The following is a 19,232-nucleotide window of genomic DNA, read 5'->3' on the forward strand; positions in this document are numbered from 1 at the left end:
CCAATTTTCTTGAAAAGATCTCTAGTCTTTCCCATTCTCTTGTTTTCCTTGATTTCTTTGCATTGTTCATTTAAGAAGGCCTTCTTGTCTCTTCTTGCTATTCTCTGGAACTCTGCATTCAGTTGGATATATCTTCCCCTTTCTCCCTTGCTTTTTGCTTCCCTTCTTTCCTCAGCTACTTGTAAAGCCTCTTATTTATTTATTCATTCATTCATTCATTCATTCCTTCCATTCCATTTCATTTCATTTCTATACTGCCCAATAGCCAAACCTCTCTGGGTGGTTCTCAAAAATTAAAACCAAACAGCACACAATAAAACAATATAAAATATATAGAACATTAAAACCACAGTATAACAATACAACCACAATACAACAGAACAAGCCCTCCTAGTAGCCACCCAACTCACTTCCTTTGGCAGAGGCTCACGGAGAAGGGCCACTGACGATGATCTTAAGGTCCGGGCAGGCACATATGGGAGGAGGCGATCCTTCAGGTAACCTGGCCCCAGGCCGTTAAGGGCTTTAAATGGTAATACCAGCACTTTGAATCGGGCCCAGAAATGGACTGGCAGCGGGTGCAGCTGAAAAAGTACTGGCGTAATATGAGCTTGCAGTCCATTCCCTGTTAACAATCTTGCTGCCCTATTTTGGACCAGCTGAAGTTTCCAGACCGTTTTCAAAGGCAGCCCCATGTATAACACATTGCAGTAATCCAGATGAGAAGTTATCAGAGCATGGATAACTGTAGCTAGGCTATCTCTGTCCAGCTAAGGGCGTAGTTGGTATACCAGCCTAAGCTGATAAAAAGTGCTCTGTGCCACTGAGTTCACCTGTGCCTCAAGTGACAGTTCTGGATCCAAGAGCACCCCCAAACTACGAATGTGATCCTTTAGGGGGAGTGCAACCCCCTCCAGAACAGGTTGAATATCACCTAGCCGGGCAGACGAACCACCCACTAACAGTACCTCCGTCTTGTCTGGATTAAGTTTCAGTTTATTGGCCCTCATCCAGTCCATTACCGTGCCCAGGCACTGATTCAGAACAGCCACTGCCTCACCTGGTTTTGATGAGAAAGAGAGGTAGAGCTGGGTGTCATCCGCATATTGATGGCACCTCAGCCCACACCTCCGGATAACCTCCCCGCGGTTTCATGTAGATGTTAAACACCATGGGGGATAAAATAGAGCCCTGTGGAACCCCATGGCACAATTGCCATGGCACAGAGCAATAATCCCCCAGCACCACCTTCTGGAATCGGCCATCCAAGTAGGAGCGGAACCACTGTAGTGCAGTTCCTCCTACTCCCAACCCAGACAACCTATCCAGAAGGATACCATGGTCGATGGTATCGAAAGCTGCTGAGAGGTCCAGAAGAATCAACAGGGTCGCACTCCCCCTGTCCCTCTCCTGGCAGAGGTCATCCCACAGGGCGACCAAGGCAGTTTCCGTTCCAAAACCAGGCCTGAAGCCCGATTGAAATGGACAGCCACTTTGCTTTCTTGCATTTCTTTTTCTTTGGGATGGATTTCATTGCTGCCTCCTGAACAATGTTACGGACCTCCATCCATAGTTCCTCAAGCACTCTGTCTATTAGGTCTAATCCCTGAAATCTATTCCTCACCTCCACTGTATATTCATAAGGGATATGATTGAGGTCATACCTGAATGGTTTAGTGGTTTTCCCTACGTTCTTCAATTTCAGCTGAAATTTTGCAACAAGAAGCTCATGATCTGAGCCACAGTCAGCTCCAGGTCTTGTTTTTACTGACTGTATAGAGCTTCTCCATCTTTGGCTGCAAAGGACATAATCAATCTGATTTCCATATTGACCATCTGGTGATGTCCATGTGTAGAGTCGTCTCTTGTGCTGTTGGAAAAGAGTGTTTGCTATGATCAGCATGTTCTCTTGGCAAAAATCTACTAGCCTTTGTCCTGCTTCATTTTGTACATCAAGGCCATGCTTACCTGTTATCCTGGTTATTTCTTGACTTCCTACTTTAGCATTCCAATCCCCTATGATGAAAAGGACATCTTTTTTTGGTGTTAGTTCTAGAAGGTGTCGTAGGTCTTCATAGAACCGATCAACCTCAGCTTCTTTGGCCTCAGTGGTTGGGGCATAGACTTGAATTACTGTGATGTTGAATGGTTTGCCTTGGATTCGTACTGAGATCATTCTATCATTTTTGAGATTGTACCCCAGTACTGCTTTTCCCACCCTTTTATTGACTATGAATGCTACTCCATTTCTTCTAAGGGATTCTTGCCCACGGTAGTAGATATGATGGTCACCTGAATTAAATTCGCCCATGCTTGTCCATTTGAGTTCACTGATTCCCAAGATGTCGATGTTCAATCTTGCCATCTCATGTTTGACCACCTCCAGATTACCTTGATTCATTGATCTTCCATTCCAGGTTCCTAAGCAATATTGTTCTTTACAGCATCGGATTTCCTTTTCACCCCCAGACACATCCACAGCTGAGTGTCCTTTCGGCTTTGGTCCAGCCACTCTTCACTCTTTCTGGCGCTACTTGGAAATACCCTCTGCTCTTCCCCAGTAGTATATTGGACATCTTCCAACCTGAGGGTCTCATCTTCCAGCATCATATCTGTTAGCCTTGTGATACGTTCCATGGGTGTTTTTTTGGCAAGAATACTGGAGTGGGTTGCCATTTCCTTCTCCAGTGGACCACATTTTGTCAGAACTCTCTGCCATGACCTGTCCGTCTTGGGTGGCCCTGCACGGCATAGCTTATGGCTTCACTGAGTTACGCAAGCCCCTTCGCCACAACAAGGCAGTGATCCATGAAGGGGTTAAGAAGGATAGTGACAAACTAAAACATGGCCAGAGGTGGGTGACAAAGATGGTGAGGGGTTGGGGATTTGAATAAAGGTTGAAGAAGTTGGGTATATTTAGCCTAGCGAAGAAACAATTAAGAGGTGATATAATAGTGATCCTCAAATACTTTAAATAATTGTCACAGAGATGATGGAGCAAATTTGTTTTCTCTTGCTCCAGAAAGTAGCACCTGAAGCAATGGGTTCAAATTAAAAGAAACAGGATTTAGACTAAACCTTAGGATTGACTTCCTAATAGTCTGAGCTGTTCGACCTTGAAACAGACTGTCTCAGAAGGTTGTGGACTCTTCTTCACTGGAGGTTTTTAAACAGGCTGAATGGCCACCTATCAGGGAAGATTTCCTGTATTGACAGGGGATTGGACTAGATGACCTTTGAGGTACCTTCCAATGCTATGATTTTGTGAACCTACCCTACAGGGTTGTTGTAAGGGTTACAGCTAGAAAATGAATATGAAGTGCTTCGAATACTTGCAAGCTCTATACGAATGTTGAGTCCCAGTATGGCCGCCTTGAGTCCCAGTATTGGGAATAAAGCGGGATATAAATAAATTTAATAATAATAATGTTAAGATGATGATGATGTCACTCAGCATTCTAAGTAGATAGTTAATTTAGTTGATTGTGTTAGTCAAAGGCCTTCAACACAAATCAACACAAAATGCAATTGCCAAATGCAGATGAAATAAATATCCCAAATAATGTTACCCAAATAAAAATCATGATTCAAGTTTAACTAATCAAATTTGGACCAGAGAGATCAATATTTGAAGCCATTAGGAAAATTACAAATAGTGATAAAGATTAAACAAAAGGCTGGTTTAAAATGCAACAATCTGGTTTACAAAGTAAAAGAGTGTTAACTTAATCTCACAAAAGAAACCTAAGCATTTAAATTACAAGAGGCCAAGAGAGCAATACCACCTTTCAACCCAGATTTAATTGCAGTAATACACAGAGCTCAATAACTAGATAATAGCTTCTTGACAGCAGAAAGAATGTTTGTGATGCCATTAAGGCTATAACCCTATACATACATACATACCTACATCTCATGAGTAGAAATGTATACTATTGTACTGTAAAAGTTACACTCTTCTCTCCCCACACCCTGGCCCCCAGGTTAATTTTCACCGAGGCCAAAGTAAGCACTGAGAAACTCATTTTTTAGCTATATATTTTGAGCCATTGAATGTAATCACTATACTGATCTGTAACTAAATAGATGTAACTATAATAGTCTTAGAACCTGCTTTAAGAGTTGAATATAATATAGAAAAAGAGGCTGAATTGCATAAGAGAGATACTTACATTGAATAAGTTGCAAATAGGGAGTGTCTTTCTGTGATTGCTAGAAGGGGTGAAGCGTGCAGAAGCAGGTGGGCTTTTTGAAGACTGGAGGGGTGGCGGTATGATGACAGCACAGAACCTAGGGAGTAAAAAGGATGCAAGGAAATAATGGAGGAGTAATTGGCTATTTGAGTCTGAGGGCACAACACATGTTGAGCATCTCTACACCAGCTTAAAATCCCGCATTTGAAACGGGGCTTTCTCTTTCCGTTTTAAATGCAGGATCACAACAGACTCCCTTTACACGCGCTTCCTTTTCCCTCTTCCCTTTCCTCCTCCTTCTCCCCCTTAACTGAGTCTTCCATATGTTTCATCGATCTAGTTCCTCTTCTTGCCGCTTTTCCTTTTTCATGGAGGGAACTCAAGCTGAACCCAAGCGGAGTAATTTGATAGCTCATTATCTCCTATCTATTTAAAAATGGAATAAAGGTCATTCAGTGCAGGAGATGCCCTGGAGGTTCACAACATCATCTAAAGGGCCAGCAAACTTATGTTAGTGAGCAATTTCAGTAGCAGGATAGAAGCTCCTTGTGAAGAAGCCCGTTGTTTTATATCGCTTTTAATTGACAACTGTTATTTGTGAAATGTATAAGCTGCCTTGAGGGCTTTTTTCATACCAAAAATGGTAAGTAAGTAAATCAGTCAATAATATATTTTTTTTAAAGAGGCAAAAATAAAGAGAGGCCTTGTGGATGTTGCAACCCAATATAGATGTTCTTGCTCATAGCCAAAAGCTACCACAATCCCTTGGATGTTTTATTCTACTTCCCCACAGCTGCTCACGGAAGGACCGGTGTGAACGAGCTGATGAGCTTCAGCGCTTTGCCTCAGATCTACGCCAGTGTGTCCAGCTCACTGTCCAGCCCAAGAACATATCGGTCACCAAGTCAGAGGTTGAGGTAAGTCACTTAGCCTTGAATCCTATATAGGCTTCATTTTTGTTAGCCTCACCTGATACCTGTATTTGCCTTTAGGAAGTTTGGTCAGACTGGAACAGTTAGGCTTTGGGGGGAAGGTGCAATATGTAGCCTTTGCTGTTATGTCCTTTGTCTTAATGGTCCCCTGAACACATGTTTGCTATTTTTTTGTGTGACCTTCTTCTTCCTCCTCTCTTAGCTGGTTCTGCAGGCCTGGAATGTGCCTGACCTCTCTGCTGGTGTGAATTGTTCATTTGAAGATTTTACGGAGTCTGAAAGTCGCATTGAAGATGGTAGGATCTACTGTAACTCCCCATCTACAAAAGATGTCATCCCTATTACTAGGGGACAAGGTGAGTTTGTGCATCTCTTGTCAGCCTGCACCAACAGAATCCAGAAAAAATGTTCTATGCAGTAGAATTTTTGGTTACATACTTTAGGGAACATGCATTTTCCAACAAATGTTTGAGGAAGTCAGCAGTGAGCAACTTGTGGCCCACCCATCAACCCTAGCCAGCATAGTCAATGGTAAAGGATGATACCAAAACATTTGGATGGCCATAAGTAGTCTGGAGCAGATTTGGAGAGCACATGGGGGCTGCAGGGGTAGGAGAAGGCAGGGAAGTCTCATTCTTCCAGCACTATCCATTACACTGGGAGAACAAATAAGTTAGATCAAACTAGTGATGTATGAGAAAATCATTGAAGTTTATGACCAGAATTTATGCTGTTTGCACCTCCCACACCCGAACATAAATGTGAGCACAATCTACAGTCAAAGCCCACACATTCCCGAGCTTATGATGCTGTTTGCAGGGGGGAAATGTGTTTGAAAAATGCGTGCATTAGAAAAATATGTAGGAAAAGTGTGTACTTCTTAAAACATGTGCACAAATATGCTTTAATCAGGGAGATTGCATACTTTTTAATGTGCACCCAAGATTTTCATGTGAAAAGAAAAGCTAGCACTTTGCTACAGTCTACTGCCAAATATCGAGTGGAACTCAGAGAACATCGTTGAGCTCAAGTGTTGCTGATTTCCACGTCCCTAGATCCAACCCGATGCTTTTGTCAGCTAATTGGGATTCATTGGGACTGCCTCTCAGCTTGGTCAGAGCCACTGCAGGCCTTACTCATTTGGATGCGGCCAAACCATGCGTTTATTTTCCCAGATTCTCACAGTGCTAAGTCTTGCCTCCATCTCTGATCTGTGTGCCTGTATTCTGTTCCAGGTGATAAACGAGTGGTAAAGCTCTACCTCAAATCCAAGGAAACTGGGAAGAAGTTTGCAGCTGTGGATTTTGTCTTTTACAACTGTAGTGTCCACCAATCGTAAGTGACATGAAACCCCACTCCCACACACACCTCCCCAAGGTTTTTAGCTTATTATGGGAGAAGGCTGAGAATAGTGTGTGGCAGACAGAATCATACTGGGGGTGGAGATGGGGAGATGTGTACAGTATGAAATCTTATTAAACACAGAGGATATTGTTTGGGTATTGGCATGTTTACAGTGGTGAGAAAAAGTTTGTGAACCCTTAGAATTGTCATGTATTTCATAGAATCATAGAACAGTAGAGTTGGAAGGGGCCTATAAGATCAACGAGTCCAACCCCCAGCTCAATGCAGGAATCCAAGTCAAAGCATCCCTGACAGATAGCTGTCCAGCCTCGTCTTGAATGCCTCCAGTGTGGGAGAGCCCACTACCTCCCTAGTCATTGGTTCCATTGTCATATTGCTCTAACAGTCAGGAGGTTTTTCCTGATGTTCAGCCAGAATCTGGCTTCCTGTAACTTGAGCCCATTATTCCGTGTCCTGCATTCTGGGATGATCGAGAAGAGATCCTGGCCTTCCTCTCTGTGACAACCTTTCAAGTACTTGAAGAGTGCTATCATATCTCCCCTCAGTCTTCTCCTGTCAAGGCCAAACATGCCCAGTTCTTCCAGTCTCTCTTGATAGGGCTTTGTTTCCAGTCCCCTGATCATCTTTGTTGCCCTCCTCTGAACCCTCTCCAGTTTGTCTGCATCCTTCTTAAAGTGTGGTGCCCAGAACTGGACACAGTACTCCAGATGAGGCCTAACCAGTGCTGAGTAGAGGGGAACTCGTACTTCCTGGGATTTGGAAGCTATATTTCTATGAATGCATCCAAAAAGAGCAGTTGCCTTTTTTGCAGCCACATCACATTGTTGGCTCATATTCAGCTTGTGATCTACAACAATTCCAAGATCCTTCTCGCTTGTAGTGTTGTTGAGCCAAGTATCGCCTATCTTGTAACTGTGCATTTGGTTTCTTTTTCCTAGGTGCAGAACTTGGCATTTATCCCTATTAAATGTCATTCTGTTGTTTTCTGCCCAGCACTCCAGTCTATCAAGATCACTTTGAATTTTGTTTCTGTCTTCCAGGATATTAGCTATCCCTCCCAATTTTGTGTCATCTGCAAATTTGATCACCTCCTCCTCCAAGTCATTAATAAAAACGTTGAAGAGCACTGGGCCCAGGACTGAGCCCTGTGGTACCCTGCTCATTACCTCTCCCCAGTTTGAGAAGGCCCCATAGATAAGCACTCTTTGAGTCTGATTCTGTGGCCAGTTGTGGATCCACCGGATCATTGTTTCATCGAGCCCACTTTGAGCTAGTTTGCTCATCAGGATATCATGGGTAGGGGTGTACGAAGCCCCACTCACCTGCGTCCGCAGGAGGTCCGCCGGGGGGGGGAGGTGATCCATTCCCCCCCCGGAATCCTCGACGGGGGTGGAGGCGATCCGTTCCTCCCCCCCGGAATCCTCCCTGTTTGGCTCGGCTCTGCGGCAAGTCCGCAGAGCCGGCGGCTGGGGCCACCGGCAGCCAGACTTCCGTATGCTGCCGGGCTGCAGCCGCAAATGGCGTCCCTGCTTTGCCGTGATAGGCTACATAAATATTTATGTAGCCTATCACGGCAAAAAGCAGGGACACAAATGGCGTAGCGGATGCCATTTACATCCCCGTTTTAGCTGGGATAGGCTACGTAAGTATTTACGTAGTCTATCACGAAAAGAATAGCGACGCAAATGGCTATGTACCCTATGTAAATATTTACATAGCCTATCACGGATAAAGCGGGGACGCAAATGGCGTCCGCTACACAGGATGCCATTCACGGCCGCAGACCGGAGGGCAGACAGCAGCGGCTGGATCCGGACCCGCCAGAGGCAGGTAGGAGCCAGTCTGCCAAGACTTCGTGGGGTGGTGGTGGGGATTGCTCCGTTCCGCCACGGACTCCAGGGGGCCGAATTCACTGGAATTCGGCCTCACTGGAGCCCGTGGTGGAATTCTCCGCCATCCCTAATCACAGTGCAGTTTGTCAAAAACTTTGCTGAAGTTGAGGTATATTATGTCCACAGCATTCCCACGGTCTGCAGCGCATTCGGCCCCCCGAAATCGGTGGCGAAACGGTCTGCCCCCCCGCCCCCCCGGGACTTACCTTGGGCGAATCTCGGCGGCAGCGGCGGCTCCAGCGGCGGTTCGGCGGCGGCGGCTGTGGCGGCCGGTCTTCTGCCACCATTTCCAGTAAAAACAAACAAACGTGATAGGCTACGTAAAGATTTACGTAGCCTATCATGGCTAGATTTTTAAAAAATACCGTGATAGGCTACGTAAATGTTTACGTAGCCTATCACGGCTGAGTAAAACAACAACAACTAATGGGCGCCGCCATTTGCGTTCCTTATTTTGGCACATCTAGTCTATGTAAACATTTACGTAGACTACAGCGAAAATAAGGGGAACGCAAATAGCGTAGTGTCTACGCTATTTGTGTTGCCCTTATTTTCGCCGTAGTCTACATAAATGTTTACATAGACTAGACGTGCCAAAATAAGGAATGCAAATGGCTGCACCCATGGGCGCCGCCGTTTGCATACACGCAGGGTTTTTGTTTTGTTTTGTTTTACTCAGCCTTGATAGGCTACGTAAACATTTATGTAGCCTATCACGGCTGACTGCAGGGACGCAAACGGCGGCGGCTACGGCTGCCGCCATTTGCAGACCCGGCCGGCCGGGATTCGTGGCGGGAGGGACGGGGCGCCTCCCCCCCGGCCAGAATTTCGGGGGGAGGGACGGAGCGCCTCCCCCCCACCGCGAATCAATTTCGTCATAAAGTAAGTGACTTTCGTACATCCCTACTAGGATGACCACTCCTGGGTAGAGTGACTGTGGTCTTGAACCGTCTCCATTTGTAGACTATCTATCTGACAGTGGATTGGTGGAGCCCCAAATCCTTAGAAATGGTTTTGTAACTCCTGCTAGACTGATGAGCAGCAATAACTGCTTTTCTGAGATCCTCAGAGATATCTTTTGATTGTGGCATGATGTGTGTCCACACAACCATATGGTGAAGACCAAACGCACAAGATTTCTGATCTTTTTATAGGGTGGGGCCTCCCAAACTCACTCCTGAAGATCTACCTAATTACTTAAACATCTGATTCTAATTATTCACTTGAATTGAGCTGATGCAACCTGGGGTTCACTTACTTTCTCACATATCCTGACTTTTAAGTACTCATTGTTTGCCTAATTTATACATTGTTTTATTTCACAAGATATGGAATTGGTTAATATAAACCTGGATATTCAGAGAAGGATTGGTTTTGATTCATGAAGGCTATCATGGTGCAACTATGGAATTTCCGTAATTATCATTAGGATTCACAACCTTTTTCTCACCGCTGTATTTTGAGGAAAGTAAAGCCATCTTGCCTTGCTGTTGAAGTTTGCTTTGGGTCAGAAGCTGCTTGGGCAATCCAAAATCACATATTTTTGCGGGGATAATCCCTTTCCTTTTTCTAGCTGAAAAGAAGCTGAACTGTTGTCCTCAACTACTGGCATAAGAATTGGTTTAGTCAGGAGCATCTGAGTAAATAATGTCAGCATAAATGTGCTGGTTCTATATGGATAGCTCTGTGTGTGTATGTGTATATGTGTTTAGGGTGGTTTGTATGTTTATTGTTCTCCCACTGATGTAAGTGTAATGTGGTCAGCAGAACCTTTGTGTTTGTTTACACCTGTGAGAACTTAGATATCTGCAGCTAAAAGGATCAGATAAGGACCACTGTCTGAAACTGTAGAGAGCTGCAGTCAAAGTAGACAATACGTTAAATGGTTACAGAGGCTGCACTGGTATAAGTCAGCCTCCTATGTTCCCTGTATAAGTGTGAATTTATGATTGGCAGCACAGTTTGATTTCGGTGCATCTGCTAGAGAGATAAACTCATGTATAGTTTTAATACAGCTCATCAACGTCTGGGAGACTCTAATTTAGAAGCTCACTTTGATTTAAACTGAATTTTAAAATAGTAGCAGGCTTTACATACTGAAAAACGTAAAAACTAAATCAATGATCTCCCAATATATATGCTTCATAGCTCATAGCAACCTGTAGAAGAAAACCACCTCCACAGTATCTGTCTAGCTCTCATAGAAACATTTAACAGAATAAAACTGATTCTGCTATCCAGAGTGAAGCATTTGCCTGCTGGGGATGCTGGATGGTGAAATGGTGAAATGGAATGTTCTGTGTATTGAAAGGCGTTTGTTTGAAAAGTTGCTCCAAATGAAGTAAACAAGGACTTATTTGGGGGTCTTGGCATCTGCTTTCAATGAGTATCTTTACATACTAGAGTTGCCATGTCTCATCCACAATGGGGCTATGGTATGAACTCTGACAGAAAGGATTTTCATGTGCCTGGTGACTGTTCCGGACCCCTCCACTGAATGTTTCTATAATCTATTCATTTGCTTTCTGTTGTCTATTATGGCTTTCAAAACCCCAGCTCTGTCCTATAGCCTCTAGAGGAGCAAAGTAGGTGGATGGATTGGGACCATATCATGGTCAAAGAACACAAACCTAGTCGAGTATGGCATCAGTCACCCTATCTAAACCATGCAAGGGATTGATATATCTATTACTGGGAGATTAAAGTGTTGATTATACATACTGCTTTTCAGTAGCCATATGCAGAATCATAGAACTTACGAGTTGAAAGGGATCTTGGAAGTCATCTAGTCCAGCACTTTGCTCAATGCAGCATTTCTGGAAAGTACAGAATTCCTGCCAGATGGTCGTCGAGATTCTACTTAAATACCTCCAGTGAAAGAGAGGCCACCACCTCCTGAGGCAGTCTGTTCCACTGTCAAAAAGCATTTACTTTTCAGAAGTTTCTCCTAATGTTTAGCCAAAATCTACTTCCTTGCAGTTTTCATCCATTATATCTAGTCCTGTCTTCTGGAGCAACAGAAAACAAGTTAGCTCCATCTTCTATGTGATGATATCTCTTATTCTATGACTGCTTCATTTGCTCAGGAGTGAGGGACTTTGTCAAAACCCATTAGAAATTCCAAGTAAACTGTGGCTACCAAATCACCCTTATTCACATGCTTGTTGACACTCTGAAAGAACTCTAAATGGTTAATGAGACAGGACTTACCTTTGCAGAAGCCATGCTGACTCTTCTTCAGCAAGATGTGTCCTCCTATATGCCTGTTAATTTTATCTTTAATAATGCTTTTCCAGCAATTTACCTGGAAAAGATGTTAAACTAACAGGCGCTTTACTGATACATAGGCTGTGTTAGCATTATGAGAACAAGCTTCAATGAACCTTAGACTTGTACTCTCCTCCTTTAGCATTGCCATGAGAAAGAGATCGAAAGCTTCTGTTTTAGGTTAATTGTGGCTTAGTGTGTCATCTGAACCCTAAATTGTGCTGAATCTTAACGATGCTTAGTTGGGGAAAAACAGCTTCATGAACTATGGTTTGAAATTGGGTCGTTTCAACAAACCATAGTTAGTATTAGCCATAGTTTGTCAGGGTTCAGATGACATATCAAACTGTGCTTAATCTAAAACAGAAGCGAAGGCTTCTGAATGTTTCCTTGTGGCGATGTTGGAGGAAGAATGGGAAGCAGGGAGCATACAAGCCTCAGGCTTGCTTAGGGTCATTCTTTTAATGCTAAACCATGGTTTGGCATTATGTCTGAAAGAAGCCATGCATTCAAGTGCAGCTAGTAATCCATAATTCTAGTGGTACAGTTGTAGTGTGATGGGCTGGAAAGATTCATGAGGAAGAGAAAATAATACTCAAACAATTAGAAGGGTAGCCTGATGCTGTACTGCATAAAATACCTCCAAAAGCTGCTCTTCAAAAAAGATTAGCTTTTTAAACTTTAAAAAGGAAGGAGCAGCTGAGAAATGCGAGAATCCCAAAAGGTGCCAAGATACCCACAGTGAAATACATTACTTTAGTACTAGGGCCTGCTAGTGAGGGGAGGGGGAGCCTGTGGGGTCCTATCTGTGTTCCTGTGCTTGGAAGATGCTCACATCCAGGAGGATGCTCTAGGGTATAAAAGGTGGATGGCAGGATGGAGCAGTCAGGATTCTGATCTGGGCAGTGGAGTCTGAAATATGCACAAAGGAAAGTTCCATCAAGGCCTTTCCTGACAAGGAGGTGATGCCAAAGCTGCTGCTGGGAAATCAGTACAACCTGCTGTTCCTTCAGAGACCAGAACTTGATTCTGGGGGGACATGGGGGAAGGAAAGTGAATTCTGAGTTAAACCTCCCTCGCCTTCCTTCACGTTTGTTTATTTATTTGATATGATTTGTGCCCCATCTTTCTACCAAAAATGGCCCTCAAGGCAGTCATTCTTGTTTGATTTCAACAGTGTTAACATACATTTTTGCACAGCCAGGGCATATAACGTTGTTCAATATATGCATGCTTACACACACAAGCACACACAAAAGCAAATGTGAATTTTAATAAATAGAAGCTGCCTTTTAAACTAAAACCTCATGGGGGCAAGCAGTTTTATTCCAGAAGGGCACAATGAGGGAAGTGATTGCTTTTTAAAAATTTAATGTATGCATAACATACAAAGCAAAATAACCTGCGACAAACAGGAACTGTAGCTGATTTATGGCCAGGTTGAATTTTAATTTTAGATGAATTATTTTAAAAAGCAAATGATGGCTGTATTAATATTTATAAAATCACTTTAGAGCTATTATGATAGTAGTTGTTTTTAATGGGGCATTTTGTTTTATTTCCTCATTTCTCTGCTGTCATCTGGCGTTAAGGGTCTTCATAAAGAAAGAAGACCAATCAAGCAACATATGTGAAAAGAGAAATAAAGAGATGTTTGTTACCATGTATTAGATGCAATCAGCGTGTGCATTGGACCTGCATTCTCCCTGCAAAGAATTTTGTGTCCTTCTTGTTAGGAGGGATTGTTTAGGCAAACTGCTTCTTGTGTCTCTCCAAGCACTCTTGAGTAATGTCAGTAGCTTTTCTTTGTTGTATTTTCTAAAAACTCAGACAAGATGCTCTCTTTCTTTAGCCTCGACTTGTTCTCCTCCTGAACTATGTGAATCTCCACTAAGCTTGTAAACGCTGCAGCATGCATTAGCCTGTTTTCAAAGTAGGGGAATGAAGGTCTGGCTGCATTTCTAACCTTCTGAAGGAAACTTAAATTCTTAACGATTTTAGTCCTCAAATGTTTATTTATTTATTAAATTTCTTAATCACCCATCTGGCCGGTCACCCGGCCACTCTGGGCGATGAACAACAGTACAATTTAAAACAGTAAAATTATACATTAAAACATTATTTTAAAATACTCTAACCCACCCCAAATGTCTGCCTGAATAACCAAGTTTTCAGTGCATGGCAGAAGCTCATTAAAGAGGGGGCATGGCAGAGTTCCCTAGGGAGGGAGTCCCACAGAGTGGGGGCCACCACAGAGAAAGCCCTCTCCCTCGCCCTCACCAGCCTAGCTGTTCTGGCTGATGGGATAGAGAGAAGGTCATCCAAGGCTGATCTTGTTGAGCGGGCTGTCTGATGTTGCTGGAGGCGCTCCTTAAGATGAACAAGGCGCTCCTTGAAGCTGGGTCGGAGCTGTATAGGGTTTTAAAGGTCATAGAATCATAGAATCATAGAATAGTAGGGTTGGAAGGGGCCTACAAGGCCATCGAGTCCAACCCCCTGCTCAATGTAGGAATCCAAGTCAGAGCATCCCTGACGGATGGCTGTCTAGCCTCGTCTTGAATGCCTCCAGTGTGGGAGAGCCCACCACCTCCCTGAGGAATTGGTTCCATTGTCGTATTGCTCTAACAGTCAGGAAGTTTTTCCTGATGTTCAGCCGGAATCTGGCTTCCTGTAACTTGAGCCCATTATTCCGTGGCCTGCACTCTGGGATGATCAAGAAGAGATCCTGGCCTTCTTCTCTGTGACAACCTTTCAAGGACTTGAAGAGTGCTATCATATCTCCCCTCAGTCTTCCTTTCTCAAGGCTAAACATGCCCAGTTCTTTCAGTGTCTCTTCATCGGGCTTTGTTTCCAGTCCCCTGATCATCTTTGTTGCCCTCCTCTGAACCCTCTCCAGTTTGTCTGCATCCTTCTTAAAGTGTGGTGCCCAGAACTGGACACAGTACTCCAGATGAGGCCTAACCAGTGCTGAGTAGAGGGGAACTAGTACTTCCCGGGATTTGGAAGCTATGCTTCTATGAATGCAGCCCAAAAGAGCAGTTGCCTTTTTTGCAGCCACATCACATTGTTGGCTTATATTCAGCTTGTGATCAACAACAATTCCAAGATCTTTCTCGCTTGTAGTGTTGTTGAGCCACGTCTCCCCCATCTTGTAACTGTGCATTTGGTTTCTTTTTCCTAGGTGCAGAACTTGGCGTTTATCCCTATTAAATGTCATTCTGTTGTTTTCTGCCCAGCGCTCCAGTCTATCCAGATCACTTTGAATTTTGTTTCTGTCTTCCAAAGTATTAGCTATCCCACCCAGTTTGGTGTCATCTGCAAATTTGATCAGCATTCCCTGCACCTCCTTCTCCAAGTCATTCATAAAAATGTTGAAGAGCACTGGGCCCAGGACTGAGCCCTGCAGTACCCCACTCGTTACCTCTCTCCAGTTTGAGAAGGCCCCATAGATAAGCACTCTTTGAGTCCGATTCTGTAGCCAACTGTGGATCCACCGGATCATTGTTTCATCGAGCCCACTTTGAGCTAGTTTGCTCATCAGGATATCATGGGGCACTTTGTCGAAAGCTTTGCTGAAGTCGAGGTATATGATGTCTACAGCATTCCCATGGTCTACAAGGGAGGTTACTTGATCAAAAAATGAGATCAGATTTGTCTGGCAGGACTTGTTTTTGACAAATCCATGTTGGCTTTGAGTAATCACGGCATTGTTTTCAAGGTGCTTCCAGATGGATTGCTTTATCATCTGCTCCAGAATGTTCCCAGGGATTGCTGTTGGACTGACTGGTCTGTAGTTCCCAGGTTCCTCCTTTTTACCCTTTTTGAAGATAGGGACAACATCAGCCCTCCTCCAGTCATCCGGCACTTCCCCCATCCTCCATGATTTCTCAAAGAGAATAGAAAAAACCAACACCTTGAATTTGGCCCAGAAAACAACTGGTAACCAGTGCAACTCCTTCCGCACCAGAGTGATGTGATCACACCGGCGGCTGCCTTTAATCAGGTGAGCCACCGCATTCTGCACCAGCTGCAGCTTCCGAACCATCTTCAAGGGTAACCCCATGTAGAGCGCATTACAGTAGTGCAGACGAGAGGAGACCAGGGCATGTACTACTGATGGGAGCAGATGGTTGGGAAGGTAGGGGCTTAGCCGCTGTATCAGATGGAATTGGTAGAATGCTGTCCAGCTCACAGCTGACACCTGAGCCTCCATGGACAGCTGGGAGTCTAAAATGACCCCCAGGCTGCGGACCTGGTCTTTCAAGGGTAGCCCTACCCCATTTAACACCAGGTCAACATCCCCCAACCTCTTCTTGGCTCCCACCAAAAGTACCTCGGTCTTGTCAGGTTTCAGCTTCAGCTTATTCCTCCCCATCCAGCCACTCACCGTCTCCAGATATTTGGACAGGGATTCCACAGCCAACCCTGGTGAAGATTTGAACGAGAGGTAGAGCTGCGTGTCATCCGCATATTGATGACACTGCACCCCAAACCTCCTGATGATAGCCCCCAGTGGCTTCACATAGATGTTAAATAGCATTGGGGAGAGGATGGAACCCTGTGGCACTCCACACGTGAGTGGCCACAGGTCCAACACCTCCTCTCCCAGTGCTACCCTCTGGTATCTGCCGGAGAGGAAGAACCGGAACCACCATAATATGATGTCTCCAATGCCCATCCTCTCCATGCACTCCAGGAGGATACTGTGGCCAACGATATCAAAAGCTGCTGAGAGGTTGAGGAGAACAAGGAAGGAGCATTCACCCCTATCCAAAGCCCTCCTCATATCATCCACTAAAGCGACCAAGGCCATTTCTGTCCCCTGCCCAGGCCTGAAGCCCGATTGAAATGGATCTAGTTAATCGGCTTCTTCCAAGTGTGCTTTCAACTGCATCGCCACCACCCGCTCAATGATCTTGCAGATTCGAGACTGGGTGAAAGTTGTTCAAAACTTGGGGATCCAAGGAGGGCTTCTTTAAGAGCGGTCTTATCACTGCCTCCTTGAGGGCTGATGCCATCACTCCCTCCTCAAGGGAGGCATTCACCACCGCCCTGATCCCCTCACCCACTCTCTCTCTGCAGTTCATAACGAGCCAAGATGGGCAAGAATCAAGTAAGCAGGTGGTTGGCTTTACAGATGAAAGCACCTTGTCCACTTCATCAGAAGGAAGAAGCTGGAACCGATCCCACAAAACCGGTTTGCCACAGGCCGCCTCTTGCTCGCTAACTGTATCCATGGCGCACAGAATAATACTCCTGATCCAATCAATTTTATCTGCAAAGTGCCTTGCCAAGGCCTCACAGGCTCCAGCAGTTCTGGAGCAACTGGACCGACCAGGCTCCGGACCACTTGGAACAGCCTCCTGGGACAGCAGTCTGTGGATGCGATAGAGGCAGCATAATATTTCTTTTTTGCTGCCTTCATCGCCACGTGATAGGCTGAAGATACAGCTCTAGCCCGTGTCCAATCGTCTTTGGAGCGAGACTTCCGCCACTGGTACTCTAGCCGTCTCACCTCCTGTTTCAGGGCTTGTAACCGTGGACTGAACCATGGTGCAGTTTGATCCCTGTTCAGGGGGAGAGCGCGTTTCAGAGCCACCCGATCTAATGCCCCAGTGATTGCAGCATTCCAGCCACCCACCAGGGTCTCGACCGAGTGGCTGTTTGTGTGCTCCAGAGAATCCCCAAGCGCGTTCAGGAATCCATTTGGATCCATAAGACGCCTGGGGGAGACCATTTTAATGGGTCCTCCACCCCTGCGGAGGGGTTGTGGAACTGAGAAGTCCAATGTCACCAGATAGTGATCTGACCATGACAAGGGGGTGGTGGATATACCCCCGACTTCCAGATCACTCCCTGTTTTTCCAGAAACAAACACAAGGTCTAGTGCATGACCGGCTACATGGGTGGGCCCAGTAAGAATAGGGTACAGCTCCCAGGAAGCCATGGTCTCTATGAAGTCCCAAGGTGCCCCCGTGAGGACAGCCTCTGAATGTATGTTGAAGTCCTCCAACACCAATAAGTTAAGGGACTGCACAGACGCATCAGAGACCACCTCAAGCACCTTGGCCAGGGAATCAGTCGTGCAGCGGGGTGGATGGTACATGAGCAGAATCCCCAGACTGCTCTTCGGGCCCAACCTGTAGTACATGCACTCAGCAACCTTGGTCCCCTGGAGAGGGGTTCTAGTGAAGACCAAGGACTCCTGGTAGATAACAGCCACTCCCCCTCCCCAATCCCCAGCCCTCGGCTGCTGTGCATACGAAAATCCGGCTGGGCACATGGCCGCAAGAGTTGGAGCAGCGGCCTCAGCCAGCCAGGTCTCCGTAATACCTGCCAGGTCTGCACCCCCATCCAGGATCATGTCATGGATGAGGGAGGTTTTCTGGGTACCAGACCTGGCATTGCAGAGCAGCAAATGAAGGCCAGAAGATGGAGTCATGCCTCCCCCAGCCATCCTTTGGCTCTGGACAGGCCCAGAACAGGGGACAGATTTTACACATCTCTCCCTTGTTCCCCTTACCTGGCATGGCCTGCCCCTACCACTCCGCCAGCACCTGCCGCCCAGCCTCTGTATAGTCTGGCCCCCAACACTCCCCCCACTGCCTCCGTCAGGTGGACACATGCCCCCTTGCTTCCGCCTATCAGGCAACCACCCCACCCCAACAGTTAAACATAAATCAAAACATCCCCTTTACCAATACTGGCTCTCCCAAGCCACCTCAGCCAGTCAGCTTATATGGTCCCCCCAGGAGGAACAGGTGGCAACAGGCAGCCGCATCTGGCTCAGTACCTGGGGGCCTGGTCCTGCAGGGAGTGGCGGTCTGCCAGGCAGAAGCCCACAGGAAGAGCGGTGGTGGTGGTGGCGGCCGCAGCAGAAGCAAGCAGCTGGCACTCCCTCTTCCTGGATGGTGGCTCTCCTACAGGTACTGGCTCTTCATTATCCTACAAGCATATAGCAGAACAAGTATTGTGCCTTTGCTTTAGCTCTATTGAAGCAGACAATACTAGCGTCACTCATGCAGAGGTGAGCAGAATATAAGAAGAGCTATAGTTAATTGGATCAAAGGTCATCTAGTCTAGCATTCTGTTTCAAACAGTGAACATCTGGACATCTCTGGGTGCTTGGAAATGGCCACAGCCCTCTCCTTTTGCTTGTCCCCAGCAACTAGAACTCAGTGATATCATGGTTGTCATGGGAAATAACCACTGGTAGACTTAACCTGCATGAATAGCATTGTGTTTTTGTCTATGTTTTGTGTAGGCTCTTGTCCTTTTGAAAGAAGATGCACCTTGTCTATATGACCTGCAAGTGCTACATGTAGCTTGACTAAGTTTTGACATGACCACTTTTGGTTAATTACTTTGCGGACACCTTCCTGGCAAGCTGCCACAAAACTATTATTTATAGTGTTTAATTTCTAGAAAGTAGCAGCTTTTCACTGTCTTTGATAGAATACCTGGGGGCCCTGTGACTTGTGACATATTAGTTCACACTATTAGTGTAATTATCTCAGATGTTTGCCTATTATTTGATGTTTACATGGCAAGAAGTTCAGACGCATATTTAACTGTGGAGTCTA

General features: G+C 45.5%; 1 protein-coding gene across 2 annotated transcripts in view; it reads left to right on the forward strand.

Annotated features, from left to right (window-relative positions):
* Window positions 1-19,232, forward strand: part of PLXNA1 (plexin A1) — a 395,495-nt gene that overhangs the window by 229,815 nt on the left and 146,448 nt on the right. For both annotated transcript variants that reach the window (XM_084840187.1, XM_084840188.1), the window contains exons 6-8: window positions 4,987-5,110; window positions 5,328-5,481; window positions 6,361-6,460. In XM_084840187.1, the coding sequence (XP_084696313.1) occupies window positions 4,987-5,110; window positions 5,328-5,481; window positions 6,361-6,460 (378 nt within the window). The remainder of the gene's footprint in view (window positions 1-4,986; window positions 5,111-5,327; window positions 5,482-6,360; window positions 6,461-19,232) is intronic.

The sequence above is a fragment of the Heloderma suspectum genome, chromosome 2 (assembly GCF_057233095.1).
Source record: "Heloderma suspectum isolate Gila_16-S chromosome 2, 16-S_ref, whole genome shotgun sequence".
Lineage (NCBI taxonomy): Eukaryota > Metazoa > Chordata > Lepidosauria > Squamata > Helodermatidae > Heloderma > Heloderma suspectum.